At 53.5% G+C, this 14,783-nt stretch overlaps 1 protein-coding gene and 1 long non-coding RNA gene across 6 annotated transcripts; both read left to right on the plus strand.

Moving 5' to 3' along the window:
• The first annotated feature begins 1,982 nt into the window (after positions 1–1,982).
• Positions 1,983–5,617, plus strand: LOC148654214 (uncharacterized). The gene is made up of 2 exons (XR_015941442.1): positions 1,983–2,341; positions 4,541–5,617. It is a non-coding gene; the product is annotated as an uncharacterized LOC148654214 (long non-coding RNA).
• Positions 5,618–6,926: 1,309 nt separating this feature from the next.
• On the plus strand, positions 6,927–13,866 carry bcl2l12 (BCL2 like 12). Of its 5 annotated transcripts, none has more exons than XR_015941439.1 (8): positions 6,929–7,190; positions 9,287–9,488; positions 11,060–11,565; positions 11,690–11,791; positions 12,485–12,558; positions 12,706–12,960; positions 13,134–13,316; positions 13,349–13,866. XR_015941439.1 is itself a non-coding variant. In XM_088646630.1 (7 exons), the coding sequence occupies exons 2-7, from the start codon at positions 9,292–9,294 to the stop codon at positions 13,179–13,181; spliced, it is 1,182 nt and encodes a 393-aa protein (XP_088502756.1). In that variant the 5' UTR covers positions 6,929–7,190; positions 9,287–9,291; the 3' UTR covers positions 13,182–13,866. The 5 variants fall into 5 exon arrangements, 2 of the variants coding, with proteins under 2 accessions (XP_088502755.1, XP_088502756.1); XR_015941440.1 differs by having other exon boundaries at positions 13,134–13,277; XR_015941441.1 differs by having other exon boundaries at positions 6,928–7,190; positions 12,680–12,960; positions 13,134–13,866.
• The last annotated feature ends 917 nt before the right edge of the window (positions 13,867–14,783 follow it).

The following is a 14,783-nucleotide window of genomic DNA, read 5'->3' on the forward strand; positions in this document are numbered from 1 at the left end:
CCACTGCCTGCTCTGCCTTTCTATGCCACCCTGTTTCAAGACCCTGGGGGCGAAGGAACTGAGTCTCTTTAGTCCAGGAGAGAGGGAGTGTGGAGAAAGAGAGGGGAATCTGTGAGAGTTGAATATAGTGGAACACAAGCACATGCTCTGTTCTTAATTCATCCTGATTTCACTGATTACTCAAACACTGAGCTGATCTGACAGAAAGATGGAGAGGTTGGCAGTAACAGAGAAAATGAGATTGGAAGGGAGAGAGAGAGGCAGAAAAGAGACTCTGATAAAGATTTCTGGGGTTAGTTAATTGTTTCTCTCTCTCTCTGTCTCTCAGGAGTGCACTTCCTGTTTGCGTGCCTGTAGGTTTCCTGTTGTTGCGGTGCACCAGACTCTCAGTCACAGCCCTGTGACTCCAGGCACTCCCATACAGATAACGGCTGAGACACACACACCAACACACACACTCATACAGATACCACACACTGACACACACGCATCAACACACACACAGACATCATGCACTGACCAACACACTGAGGCACACACTTACACACACTCCTACAGATCTCATACACTGATGCAAACACTCTGACCCACACACACTTACACACAGTGCCGTTCACACACTGACACACATGGGGAGAGACATGGAGACATTGCAAATCAACACACACTGGTAGACACAAATTCAGACACACTAATACACAAAACACAGAGACACTGAGCCTTATTGAGAGGCACACACACACAGAGACACCTGCCTGCTGCTGCACTGCTGCTGAATGTGTGCTGTGAACTCAGGGCTCTGGTCTCTTCAGTGTCCTGTTGGGAGAGAGCAGAGGGAGGGGGAGAGGAGCTCATCTCTGCTCCCATCTGTTTATTCCTCTCCTCATGTAGCCCTTCCCTGAAGAACCGCAATTAGGTGCCATTACTGAGGAACGCTTCTGGGAAAGAACACAAATCACACACCCCACATATACAATATGACCCAGACTGGACCGGTGATCTCTGGACTGGAGGGGTACAGACTGACCCAGACCGGACTGGCGATCTCTGGACTGTAGGGGTTCAGTGTGACCCAGACTGGACCAGCGATCTCTGGACTGTAGGGGTACAGACTGACCCAGACCGGACCAGAGATCTCTGGACTGTAGGGGTACAGTGTGACCCAGACTGGACTGGCGATCTCTGGACTGTAGGGGTACAGTGTGACCCAGACTGGACCGGCGATCTCTGGACTGTAGGGGTACAGTGTGACCAGACTGACCAGAGATCTCTGGACTGTAGGGGTACAGTGTGACCAGACTGACCAGAGATCTCTGGACTGCAGGGGTACAGTGTGACCCAGACTGGACTGGCGATCTCTGGACTGTAGGGGTACAGTGTGACCCAGACTGGACCGGCGATCTCTGGACTGGAGGGGTACAGTGTGACCCAGACTGGACCGGCGATCTCTGGACTGTAGGGGTACAGTGTGACCAGACTGACCAGAGATCTCTGGACTACAGAGAAATTCAAGTAACTGTCATGAAGGTGAAGTCAACTCTGAGGGATTCTTCAAGGATTCTTTGTTGAAATTCCTGTTGGAAATGAGACTTTTCAGTTTGGGCTAGAATATTTGTTTTAAGATTGTCAAAATTCATCAAAAATATTTGACAAAGTCAACTTGGGGGACAACATGTTAGGATCAAGTGGGTAACAAGGACACCAGTGACAACTGAGCCCAGTAGTGAATTATTTACCCAGAGAATTCCCTGGGGTAATTTGGGTGGTGTGTCTGGACTCACTCTTCAGATCTAGAAGATAATAATGAATGTGCTGTCTGCTCCAGGCAATCAGCATGTGTATATTTCTCTCTTTCTATCTCTCTGTCTCATTTCCTGTGCTGCTCGACACCACTTCCTGTCACACAGGAAGTGCCGCGCCTTACCGCCCTTTCCCATTGGCTGTCGCCACAGCAACACCTTCTTGGACTGAAACGAGGAGAAAGAAAATCAGCTCTAGAGCAGCTGCTCTGAAGAGAGAGAAAGAGAGAGAGAGATGGCACAGTCCTGAGAATGAACTCAGAGACAGAGGAGCCGAGAGAGAGAGACGAGGGAAAGAGAATAATTGAAACCAGGGAGACAGAAAGTAGTCAGACAGAGTGAAAGAGGCGGAAAATCTGATAAATGAAGAGAAAAACACGTAAAGAGAAACATGATGAAGTCAAAGACCAAGTGAGCTGAGATTCCTGACTGTATTGGCATGTGGGACCTGAAGAGACACCAGAGAAAGAGCAACAGTGAAGGCTCTGAGAGAGAGGGGACAGAGGGGGACAGAGAAACGCTGAGAGATCCTCATCCAGAAGGTAACAGTGTGCCCTTCTTCCTTCTTTCTTCCTATACTTTCTTCATCATCCAGTGATTGTTCTTACAGAGGTCCAGAATGTTCTGTCTGTAAGGGCTGGTCCTGTCATTCACTTGGCCTGGGGGTCTGTCATCTGTCAGTGTATCTGTCCCTTCTCCTTCTGTCAGTCCTGTTGAATGTACAGGCTCAAAGAGATCACAGCAGACAGCAGTCAGATCTGCCCTCTGTCCCGATACAGAGAGATCACAGCAGACAGCAGTCAGATCTGCGCTCTGTCCCGATACAGAGAGATCACAGCAGACAGTAGTCAGATCTGTGCTCTGTCCCGATACAGAGAGATCACAGCAGACAGTAGTCAGATCTGAGTTCTGTCCCGATACAGAGAGATCACAGCAGACAGTAGTCAGATCTACGCTCTGTCCCGATACAGAGGGATCACAGCAGACGGCAGAGTCAGATCTGCCCTCTGTCCCGATACAGAGAGATCACAGCAGACAGCAGTCAGATCTACGCTCTGTCCCGATACAGAGGTACAGTATCACAGCAGACAGCAGTCAGATCTGCCCTCTGTCCCGATACAGAGGGATCACAGCAGACAGCAGTCAGATCTGAGCTCTGTCCCGATACAGAGGTACAGTATCACAGCAGACAGCAGTCAGATCTGCGCTCTGTCCCGATACAGAGGGATCACAGCAGACAGTAGTCAGATCTGCGCTCTGTCCCGATACAGAGGTACAGTATCACAGCAGACAGTAGTCAGATCTACGCTCTGTCCCGATACAGAGGTACAGTATCACAGCAGACAGCAGTCAGATCTGCCCTCTGTCCCGATACAGAGGGATCACAGCAGACAGCAGTCAGATCTGAGCTCTGTCCCAATACAGAGGGATCACAGCAGACAGCAGAGTCAGATCTGTGCTCTGTCCCGATACAGAGGGATCACAGCAGACAGTAGGGAGTCACATCTGTATGACTGGGGTTCTCAGGGTCTGAACTGAGTTACTGTCAGTTACTGTCTTCATGAGCCCAGATTCACAGTGGCCTTTAACCCCTAACTGAAGACCTCCAAAGCCCCTGAAGGACTGGGCTGAGCCAGTTACTGTACCCTGTCTAAAAGGACTGGGTTCACATAGTTTTGCCCAACAGCTGGGCTGTAGACTTTTGGAGGGAGTCAGGCCCTGAGGCAGGCCAGAGGGAGAGCCAGTAGGATCAGCTGCAGGGGAGAAGGTGGATACCGCTGTGAGCTGTTCTGTAGGTCAGCAGGTTCTGTAATGACCCACCCGTCAGTATTTAACATTGCTGGACTGGGCTAAACCAGACTGAAGTTTCTTTTGGTCTCTGGGGACTCGATGGGCAGTGACAGGGGTTCCCATTCCTCAGCCTCCAGGTCGGGTTCACAGTTCGAGAAGCTCAGATGTGGCTTTTTTACAGTGAGCAGTGCATCTTGTTCAGGTACACACTGCCCTCTGGTGGCAGGAAGGATAACTGATCATGTGCATTGTGGTTTTTACTGGAGATGAGCTCTTACTCACTAATTGATCCTTTTAATTATATAATTATTTTATTTTATATATTTATTATGTAATGATTATATGATATATCTTGATAACATCTTTCTTTTTTTTTAATCTGATGATTTCAGCTCCCTCACTGAGGTCTGCTGTACCCAGTGTTGGGGTACAGAGCTCCTTCAGGTCTGCTGTACCCAGTGTTGGGGTACAGAGCTCCTTCAGGTCTGCTGTACCCAGTGTTGGGGTTCAGAGATCCTCACTGAGGTCTGCTCTACCCAGTGTTGGGGTACAGAGCTCCTTCAGGTCTGCTGTACCCAGTGTTGGGGTTCAGAGATCCTTGCTGAGGTCTGTTGAGCCCAGTGTTGGGGGAAAGAGCTCCTTCAGGTCTGCTGTACCCAGTGTTGGGGTTCAGAGCTCCTTCAGGTCTGCTGTACCCAGTGTTTTGTTTCAGAGCTCCTCACTGAGGTCTGCTGTACCCAGTGTCGGGGTTCAGAGATCCTTGCTGAGGTCTGTTGAGCCCAGTGTTGGGGTACAGAGCTCCTTCAGGTCTGCTGTACCCAGTGTTGGGGTTCAGAGATCCTTGCTGAGGTCTGTTGAGCCCAGTGTTGGGGTCCCTCATTGCGCTTTGAGTTCTGTTATGTCACACTGTCTCTCTCAGACAGTCTGTAACCTTTCTTCTTCTCTCCCAGCTGCTGCCACAGGATCTCATCCCACTCTCTCTCCCTCCCAGACTCGGATTCGGAAACGTGACAAAGTCAGACAGGCGTCGCCGTCGCGCTGAAGGACAGGCGGTCCCACTCCTCCCTCCATCCTGCCCAGTCACCACCTCTCCCAACCCTGTACCAGTGTGTGATTGACAGCAGACACCCTGGGCGGGGGCTGGGGAGGCGGGGCTCGGGGCTCTGCACATGCTCAGATCGTCCTAAGATTTTGCATCTGCGGCGGGCCGTGCGACCTCTAGCCTCTGACCCTGGAATTCTGTGTCATCAGAATAAGAGCCGCTGTTCCCCCACTCTGCCTAGAGGGCTTGCGGTTTCTTACTGTGTTATTACTCCTGTGCAGTATTTTCACCACTACAGGGCTTGCGACCAGTGTCCAGTATCGGGAGTGAAGTCAGTGCTGTTTGCGCTGTGTCCTCGCGCTCCTGCTCTGCTGCTGTTGCTGCAGTTCACTCTGCGGTGGACAGGGGGTGCTGTGAGCAGTGTGAACTGAAGTAAGGGATCCCGGTTCCGTCCTCCTGATTCACTCCCTGGCTCAGTCCAGGACGAAGACCGGCAATCTCTGACCTCTGTGAAGGAAGAAAATGGCTGGAATTATAAGCCAGTGTGGACAGGAACCCGGAGGTCACCAGGAGGTTCAGAAGATAATATATTCTATTCATCGTCTCAACCAAGAGTACAAAGCCTGCATTAGCCTCAGATCATCGATTCAGACTTCCTAATTTAAGTGCAATAAAAGTGTGTTATCTTTTATCTCCACAGCTATTGACCTGCTTAATTTAGACAACTGACTGTATATTTTACTTTGTTTTTTTTCATATATTTATCGTATGTACCTATCGCAAACACTGATAACTTATTTCTTTGTTTCTTTTAAATTGCGAAAATTACCTAAAGTTGTCGACATTTTTTTCAGCTCATGCTTGTATGTTTCTAATTTGTTAAAGGGATCAGGTAGTGTTAGATGTATTGTGTATTGCTTTCTGTCTTTTACTGGCCTGCAAAGCACGTTTCCAATCCGGGACAATAAAGGAGGTAAACAAGCAATCTGCACCTGGGACTGTTTCACTGAGACACAGCTGTGCACGCTGATGGGGAAACACAGCGCCACCTGTGTGCGAATAATCAAGGTGCTCGTTTTAAACAAAAGGAGACTCTGTTTGATGTCTTTTGTGGGTGTTCGTTTGTAAGCTGCATCAATTGTAATTGGTCTGGACAGTTTCAAAGTAAACATCAAAGCACACCATGTTATGACTACAAATCCGTAACAGTTCTCACACATCGTCTTGTTGTTTGAAAGGACTAGATCTATAAAGCTTTCCCTCTCTCACACACTCTGAGAACACTAACCATGTCTCCCATCCTGGCTGGTAAATTGTGCTCCACACCCCCACCACCCTTTGTGTAAAGAATACACTATTGGTTCTCAAGTTAAAATGCACATGCTTGTAGTTTTCATCATTGTCCCCTGGTTCGTGTTTTGCTGTTGATTCTGAAGCCTTTGAAGACTGTGAATGTTTGTATCAGGTCCTCTTGTAGTCTCTCTGTTCAAGTCTAAACACACCCAGTTCCTCCAGCTTGTCAGAGCGGGACACTCCCTTCAGACTGAAGAGACCCAGTTCCTCCAGCCTGTCAGTGTGGGACACTCCCTTCAGACTAAAGAGACCCAGATCCTCCAGCCTGTCAGTCTGGGACACCCCCTTCAGACTAAAGAGACTCAGTTCCTCCAGCCTGTCAGTGTGGGACACTCCCTTCACACTAAAGAGACCCAGTTCCTCCAGCCTGTCAGTGTGGGACACTCCCTTCACACTAAAGAGACCCAGTTCCTCCAGCCTGTCAGTGTGGGACACTCCCTTCACACTAAAGAGACCCAGTTCCTCCAGCCTGTCAGTGTGGGACACTCCCTTCACACTAAAGAGACCCAGTTCCTCCAGCCTGTCAGTGTGGGACACTCCCTTCAGACTAAAGAGACCCAGTTCCTCCAGCCTGTCAGTGTGGGACACTCCCTTCACACTAAAGAGACCCAGTTCCTCCAGCCTGTCAGTGTGGGACACTCCCTTCAAACCCAGGAAGCACTGATCCCATGGCAGCAATATTGTTCAAGCCACACAGCGTGTGATTAAATACAGTGGGGATTTTGGGGGTAAGAATGAGAAGGTATTGACGTGCTAAATGAAAGTTAATGAAGTGAAAGAAAAACCCTTCGTTAACCGCTTGGTACAGTGAAAGGCGGTATATAAATAAAGATTATAAGTGTGATTCACGCCGGCCCGGCGCTGTGCGGAGGCTCTCGGACAGGTCGCTGTACAGCTTTAAGACGCAGCGGGGAGGGCCCACCTTACGCATGCGCAGGCCAGCCATTCCACAGTGTCCCCCGGGACGGAGGGGAGGGGTTTGGGGAAGTTTGGGAAGCGCCGACTTGTGAATGGAGGAGACGGAGCAACAGGCAGCGCTGAGAGATTATGTGAAAGGCGAGGGACGTAGCAGCACTGGATCGGAGCCGCCGGCCGGCCGGCGTCACGCCGTGTGAACGCGACCGTCCCGTCCCGTCCCGGAATCGGCCTCGTCCTCGGCGCTTGCTGAGAAATTGAAAACTTTCGGTTCTTCAACTCGGAGACCGGTGAGTTCCGGGCGTGTGTGCGCTCACGACAGTTCCGCGTTCCTCTCGTCGTTCCCTGTCCCGCTGCCTTGTTGGATGACTTCTGAACGGGGAGACTGCTCGGGCACTCCGGCGGTGGGACAGTCCGGTCTTTGCGGAGCCCGGCGCAGCGATCTGACTCGGCGCTGCACGTCTCTGATCCTCTCCTGCAGTCGGTAACCCCACAGACCTCGCTTCCCCTGCCTGAGCGCGCTCCCGAAACGGGTGACTGGGGTGTCCCGTGCTCGTGCGGCTCGGGAGATTTGGGGTGACCTGGTGCTGGTTACAGGGCGGCTCAGGTGAAGACAAAGAGGGGTCTGTCTGGGCGGGTGTGCTTTAGGATGGTGTTCTGTGAAAGGCGCTATATGAAAGAGGCGATTCTAACCCTAACCCTGGCGATTCTTCCTGCCCCGGGTCAGATCAGGGGGGTAGAAGAGAGGGGATCCAGCTCTGTCCTGGGGCAAGCAGTCGGGAGAGAGTCCGGAGATCCACGTCACGGCGCTCCAAGCTGTAGGAAACGCACAGTAATATTATTAGTAGTAGTAATTACACTTCTACAGCGCTTTTCTGGACTCTCCACTCCGAGCTCTTTACCGGTCATGGGGATCCCCTGCACCCCCACCTGGATGATGCTCCAGTCCTCTCACACACCAGCTCTCAGTGGGAGGAGAGCAGAGGGATGGAGCCAGTTCAGAGAGGGGGGTTATTAGGAGGCCATGAGGGGTAAAGGCCAGGGGGGAGTTTGACCAGGACACTGGGGTAACACCCCTACTCTTCTCGAGAGGCACCCTGGGATTGTTCACGACCACAGAGAGTCAGGACCTCGGTTTGACGTCTCATCCAAAGAGACGGCGCCTGTTTACAGTGTAGTGTCCCCGTCAGTATACTGGGGCATTAGGACCCACACAGACCGCAGGCTGAGCGCCCCCTACTGGCCCCACTCACACCTCTCCCAGGAGTCTTCCCTCCAGGTACTGGCCAGGCCCACACTGCTGGGCTCCAGTGGGGCTGTGAGCTGGGAGCTGCAGGGTTGTAGAGCTGCTGGCAGTCGAATGTGGTTTAGAGCCTCTGTGTGTCTCCGCAGTGGCCCTGGAGCGTGTGTGCGTTGCGTGTTGTTGTGTACAGTGTGTATCACACAGCCTGGCTGGGTGGGGTCTGCGAAGATCCTGAGCTCAGATACTCCTGGGCTGATTCTCATGTGGCTCTACTGCACATTTTTTAAATATTTCTCAGCTGCTTCTCTAACATACCTGTTCAACTGCAAGGTTTCTCCATCGGACAGGACAGCGCTGCCAACAGCAACACAAATTCCACTGGTCTAGTAATTCTGCACTCATACTGTCTGACAGAGGAAAGCAGGTTAGTGTCACTGGGGACACAGTCTGACACAGAGGACAGCAGCTCAGCTCTGTCACTGGGGACACAGTCTGACACAGAGGACAGCAGCTCAGCTCTGTCACTGGGGACACAGTCTGACACAGAGGACAGCAGCTCAGCTCTGTCACTGGGGACACAGTCTGACAGAGGACAGCAGCTCAGCTCTGTCACTGGGGACACGGTCTCTGACACAGAGGACAGCAGCTTAGTGTCACTGGGGACACAGTCTGACACAGAGAACAGCAGCTCAGCTCTGTCACTGGGGACACAGTCTGACACAGAGGACAGCAGCTCAGCTCTTTCACTGGGGAGACAGTCTGACAGGACAGCAGCTCAGCTCTGTCACTGGGGACACAGTCTCTGACAGAGGACAGCAGCTCAGCTCTGTCACTGGGGACACAGTGTCACAACTCAGCCCTGTCACAGACTGATCTTGTCTGCATCGGCGAGCACTGGGCTGTGCTGAGCAGACCCACTCTGGAAATGAGTGCATCCTTTCTCCCCCTTAAGGAGAAATTATTCTGCCTCCTCTCTCTGTGTCTCTCTTACAGGAGCAATGAGTGTGTGTCTTCTCTCTCTCTCACAGGAACAATGAGTGTGTGTCTCCTCTCTCTCTCTCTCACAGGAACAATGAGTGTGTGTCTCCTCTCTCTCTCTCTCACAGGAACAATGAGTGTGTGTCTCCTCTCTCTCTCTCACAGGAACAATGAGTGTGCCCCCTCTCACTCTCACAGGAGCAATGAGAGTACCCCCTCCCTCGCCCCCCCTCTCTCCATCCCTGCTGGAAATCAAGGAGGAGACCCGGTTGGTTCTGGAGGCCTTTCTGCGGCGGTCCGTTGCCTTGCCAACCTCTGCTCAGCCAGGGCGGGTGGGAGGTTCCTACAGGGACCCCTACAGATTCAGGTACCCCCTCCCTCTGATGGGCTCTCTCACCCCTCCACATGGAGAACAACCCCATTCGGAGGCTCAGTGGCTCCTTGATCCCAGAATCTCATCCCAGTGTTTCCAGCCAAGCTGGATTTTGAATAAAACCGCTGGACTCTTTCTAATTACGGATCTGCTGTTTCACTTCTCAGTGCTCCTGCTCTGTCATACTGGGTCACACTGTACCCCCACAGTCCAGAGATGGCCGGTCCAGTCTGGGTCACACTGTAACCCCACAGTCCAGAGATCACTGGTCCAGTCTGGGTCACACTGTACCCCTACAGTCCAGAGATCACCGGTCTAGTCTGGGTCACACTGTACCCCTACAGTCCAGAGATCGCCGGTCCAGTCTGGGTCACACTGTACCCCTACAGTCCAGAGATCGCCGGTCCAGTCTGGGTCACACTGTACCCCTACAGTCCAGAGATCACCGGTCCAGTCTGGGTCACACTGTACCCCTACAGTCCAGAGATCGCCGGTCCACTCTGGGTCACACTGTACCCCTACAGTCCAGAGATGGCCGGTCCAGTCTGGTCACACTGTAACCCCACAGTCCAGAGATGGCCGGTCCAGTCTGGGTCACACTGTACCCCTACAGTCCAGAGATCACTGGTCCAGTCTGGGTCACACTGTAACCCCGCAGTCCAGAGATCACTGGTCCAGTCTGGGTCACACTGTACCCCACAGTCCAGAGATCGCCGGTCCAGTCTGGGTCACACTGTACCCCTACAGTCCAGAGATCACTGGTCCACTCTGGGTCACACTGTACCCCTACAGTCCAGAGATCGCCGGTCCAGTCTGGGTCACACTGTAACCCCACAGTCCAGAGATTGCCGGTCCAGTCTGGGTCACACTGTACCCCACAGTCCAGAGATGGCCGGTCCAGTCTGGTCACACTGTAACCCCACAGTCCAGAGATGGCCGGTCCAGTCTGGGTCACACTGTACCCCTACAGTCCAGAGATCACTGGTCCAGTCTGGGTCACACTGTACCCCACAGTCCAGAGATCACTGGTCCACTCTGGGTCACACTGTACCCCTACAGTCCAGAGATCGCCGGTCCAGTCTGGGTCACACTGTAACCCCACAGTCCAGAGATTGCCGGTCCAGTCTGGGTCACACTGTACCCCTACAGTCCAGAGATCGCCGGTCCAGTCTAGGTCACACTGTAACCCTACAGTCCAGAGATCGCCGGTCCAGTCTAGGTCACACTGTAACCCTATAGTCCAGAGATCGCCGGTCCCGTCTCTGCTGAGACATTATTTTTTAATGTATTTGCTTATTTACTTGAGATCCTTCCAGTCCTAGCCCTCTGTCAGATGCCTGCGCTCCTCTGTGATGCTCACAGTGTACGCGACTCTGCTCCTCACCAGCAGGGGGCACCATACATGTCATTAGTGGCGAGTCGAGCTTCCTCTGGAGTCTCGTTTGTCTCGTCCTCATGTAAGAGTCAAGGAATGTGTTCGACAATGATTGTGTGACTTGCTTTTCAGTGGTTTCAGGTTATTAAACTGATTTCAGACGATTTAAACTCCTCCTCTGATTGGGCAGGGCCAAGAGTTCGGCTCCGGAGAGCGATGCGCCGTTGGAGGGCAGCTGGAGTTCTCTCCATGAGCAGATCGCCCAGGCGGAGGAGAAGAAGCATGGCTTCAAGACACTCATCAAGAAGCGCCTGAGGCGCCGCCCCTCGGGCCCCCACAGCCAATCGCAGCGCGGTGCTGGCCCCTCCCCCCCTGGGCCCCGCAAATCAAACAGCCTTGGCCCTTCTGGGCACAGCCAATCGCTACGCCTGCAGGAGAAGGGGGAGGGCCCTGGCCTGCTGGCCTGCGTCGGGGGCGGGGCCTCAGACGAGGAGACTGACGCAGAGAGGCAGGACAGGAGGAAGAAGCCCAAGTCGCCCTTCCTCAGCCTCTTCCGCAGGAAGTCCAAGGACCAAGTGAAGTTGCCGATAAGAGCTCAGGGGGAGGAGCTTGGCGGCAAGACCCAGCCCCCCGGACGCCCTAATTGGCTACCCTTAACACCGAAGGCGGAGCCTGTGGACCAGCCCAGGTCACCCAGTGAGTAGAGATGACCCGCAAGTGAACAGCCTATTTCTGAGCGTCTGTCCCTCTGGACAGGCCCCCCTGCCAGTACCTCAGCGTCCCGTCTGTCTGTAGTGACGTCTGCCTCTGCCTCTTTCAGCTCACGATCCAGACTTCTACAGGGAGGTGGCCGAGACTCTGGAGCGCATCGCCCAGAAACGCAGCTTGCCCAGGCCGTCCAAGCCGAGCCCGGCCCGCGAGGGTAAGACGCTGTACCGCCTGGTCTCGGCTCCGGCCCGGCTCTCGGGGGCGGCAGGGGGTTGAAGGGTGGAGGGGGGCCCCTTGTCTCCCAGACGGGAGCCTGTTGGGGTGATCGGTGTCGGGGAACTGTTCGCCTGTTTGCATGGCCTGCAGGTTGAGCCTCGTCCTGTGAAAGAGTGGGTTCCTGGGGGGGACCCCTAAACAGCAACCCAGATTTTCAGCAGATGGGGGTCACCGAGGCGTTTAGAGGGTGAATTCTTTATCTGTCCCTCTGACTGTTGTTTTTCCACGGCGTTCCCAGGCCTGGGCTCGGTGTCCCGGGGTGAGCCCCAGTGGGGGTCGTGAAGGTGGTTGGGGGCACCTGGGGGCAGGAGGCAAAGAAACCACTGACCCCCATCTACTGAGCACGACCTCAGGCACCCCCTTTTAGAGTCTGAACTCCACAGCTCGTTAAGACGTGATTTCAGGGCCCCTCTGAGATTCAGGGCATACACGAGCCCAAAATCAGGGCTTCTGTCGGTGTCTCTGTGTGTTGCTACAGTCAGACAGGTCTCTGTATTGCTATGGTGATAAATGCCAGTGTGAGGACAAATTTGAAGGTAAATTATACTCCCTGAGACAGAAGCAGGGTATTTCAGTCCGTGTGTTTCTTCAGTAAAGGGTCTTGAATAGCTGTGTGTCTCTCTCTCCTCAGACTCTGAGAAAGAGCTCATAGTCCAGCAGCTGGTCAATATCCTGTCCATGCAGGGAGACGCTATCAATCAAAAGGTAAAACAGTCTCCACTCCCATCCCTCTCCTCCTATCCTCCATTCCCTCTCTTCCCTCTGTCCCTGTCTCCCTTACTCTTTCCCCTCTTTCCCCTCTCTGTCTCCCTGGCGATGTGGACAGGATCCGGATGTCTGTCTCTCCTGCAGATTAACTCGGACCCTTTCCTGCGCTCCAGCCTGTCCCGCCTGTCCTACGGCTCCTTCTCCACGCTGGTGGAGACCTTCACCACGCAGACCGAGGCCCTGCCCCCTGCGCCCGCCAGCCCCACCCTCTCCCGCATCGCCGTGACGATGGAGGTGTCCCGCCGGGTCGCCACAGCAACCGGGGTCCAGAGGGTTGTGGGATACACAGAGAAGTACATGGAGAAATTTGTGCCCTGGATACAGAGGAATGGAGGATGGGTCAGTGTGTTTGCCTCTGTCTGTCTGAGTGTCAGGAGCTCAGTGTGTATCTGTGTCAGTCAGTCTGTCGGCTGGACAGAGCATCGGTCAATCTGTCGGCTGGACAGCTCGTCTGTCGCTTCATCTGTCTGTCAGTCTTCATGATTGTCCTCTCCTTCCTGTGTCCTCTGTAGGAGAAGATTGTCCAGTGCGGAGACCTCTCTGACCGTCAGCTGGACTGAAGGCCAGCAGCTTCTGGCTCCGAGCTGAGAGCAGGAGAGGAGCTGTCCAGAGACGCTCACTGTTCCCCTGTTTATCGCTCAGAACACCAGCCACGGGTTTACAGTGCTGGACGCAGGTCTGGACACCAGCCACAGGTTTATAGTGCTAGACTGGACACCAGGCAGAGGTTTACAGTGCTGGACGCAGGTCTGGACACCAGCCACAGGTTTACAGTGCTGGACGCAGGTCTGGACACCAGCCACGGGTTTACAGTGCTGGACTGGACACCAGGCAGAGGTTTACAGTGCTGGACTCAGGTCTGGACATTGCTGCTTTGGCAGGACCTGAGTGGCCAGTTCCTAAGAGCACACCGACAGGATGAGGGCCAGGGTCTCCGCAGTGCTGAGTCCAGATTAGTCCCGATCCCTGCTGATCTGCTGGGCTTGATCAGCCCCTGATGGAGCAGGAGGCTCATCCGCAGGGATGATCCTGGCCTGGGCTGAGCAGGACGCCCCTGTGCACAGCTCTGCACTACAGGTCTCCCTGCCAGACTCGACGCTGATGTCTTCTCTGGAGTGCAGAGCTGGAAGATTTGTTACTGAACACATCGAAAGGGAAGGGTGTCGTGTTTTCAACTGCTACCTGATCATGAAACTATCAAATGTTACAATATTTGTACAATAAAAAAAGGCTTATAAACTAGAAGCATTTTATTGTCTCTTTGGCTCCTTAGGGACTGACCAGGATTACACCAGTGATCTCTGAGCTGTAGGGGTACAGTGTGACCCAGACTGGACCGGCGATCTCTGGACTGGAGGGGTACAGTGTGACCCAGACTGGACCGGCGATCTCTGGACTGGAGGGGTACAGTGTGACCCAGACTGGACCAGTGATCTCTGGACTGTAGGGGTACAGTGGGACCCAGACTGGACCGGTGATCTCTGGACTGTGGGGGTACAGTGTGACCCAGACCTGACCGGGGATCTCTGGACTATAGGGGTACAGTGTGACCCAGACTGGACCAGTGATCTCTGGACTGTTTTGGTACAGTGTGACCCAGACCTGACCGGGGATCTCTGGACTGTAGGGGTACAGTGTGACCAGACTGGACCGGCGATCTCTGGACTGTGGGGTTACAGTGTGACCCAGACTGGACCAGTGATCTCTGGACTGTAGGGGTACAGTGTGACCCAGACTGGACCAGTGATCTCTGGAATGTGGGGGTACAGTGTGACCAGACTGGACCGGCGATCTCTGGACTGTAGGGGTACAGTGTGACCCAGACTGGACCAGTGATCTCTAGACTGTAGGGGTACAGTGTGACCCAGACTGGACCGGCGATCTCTGTTCTGTAGGGGTTACAGTGTGACCCAGACTGGACCGGCGATCTCTGGACTGTAGGGGTACAGTGTGACCCAGACTGGACCAGTGATCTCTGGACTGTGGGGTACAGTGTGACCCAGACTGGACCAGTGATATCTGGACTGTAGGGGTACAGTGTGACCCAGACTGGACCAGCGATCTCTGGACTGTAGGGGTACAGTGTGACCCAGACTGACCAGAGATCTCTGGGTACAAGAAAAATACCTTTAGCTAAATGTAATGAAGTTTGTAAGTCAACA

This window comes from Lepisosteus platostomus, chromosome 9 (assembly GCF_059453375.1).
Source record: "Lepisosteus platostomus isolate fLepPlt1 chromosome 9, fLepPlt1.hap1, whole genome shotgun sequence".
Taxonomy (NCBI): Eukaryota; Metazoa; Chordata; class Actinopteri; order Semionotiformes; family Lepisosteidae; genus Lepisosteus; species Lepisosteus platostomus.

What these genes read in the sequence shown, in the direction of transcription:
- bcl2l12 (XM_088646629.1), top strand. Translation starts at nt 9,292, where the DNA reads ATGAGTGTGCCCCCTCTCACTCTCACAGGAGCAATGAGAGTACCCCCT. An exon ending in GCCGAGCCCGGCCCGCGAGG is followed by an intron (nt 11,792 to 12,484) that starts GTAAGACGCTGT and finishes CTCTCTCCTCAG; the next exon opens with ACTCTGAGAAAGAGCTCATA. An exon ending in GAGACGCTATCAATCAAAAG is followed by an intron (nt 12,559 to 12,705) that starts GTAAAACAGTCT and finishes TCTCTCCTGCAG; the next exon opens with ATTAACTCGGACCCTTTCCT.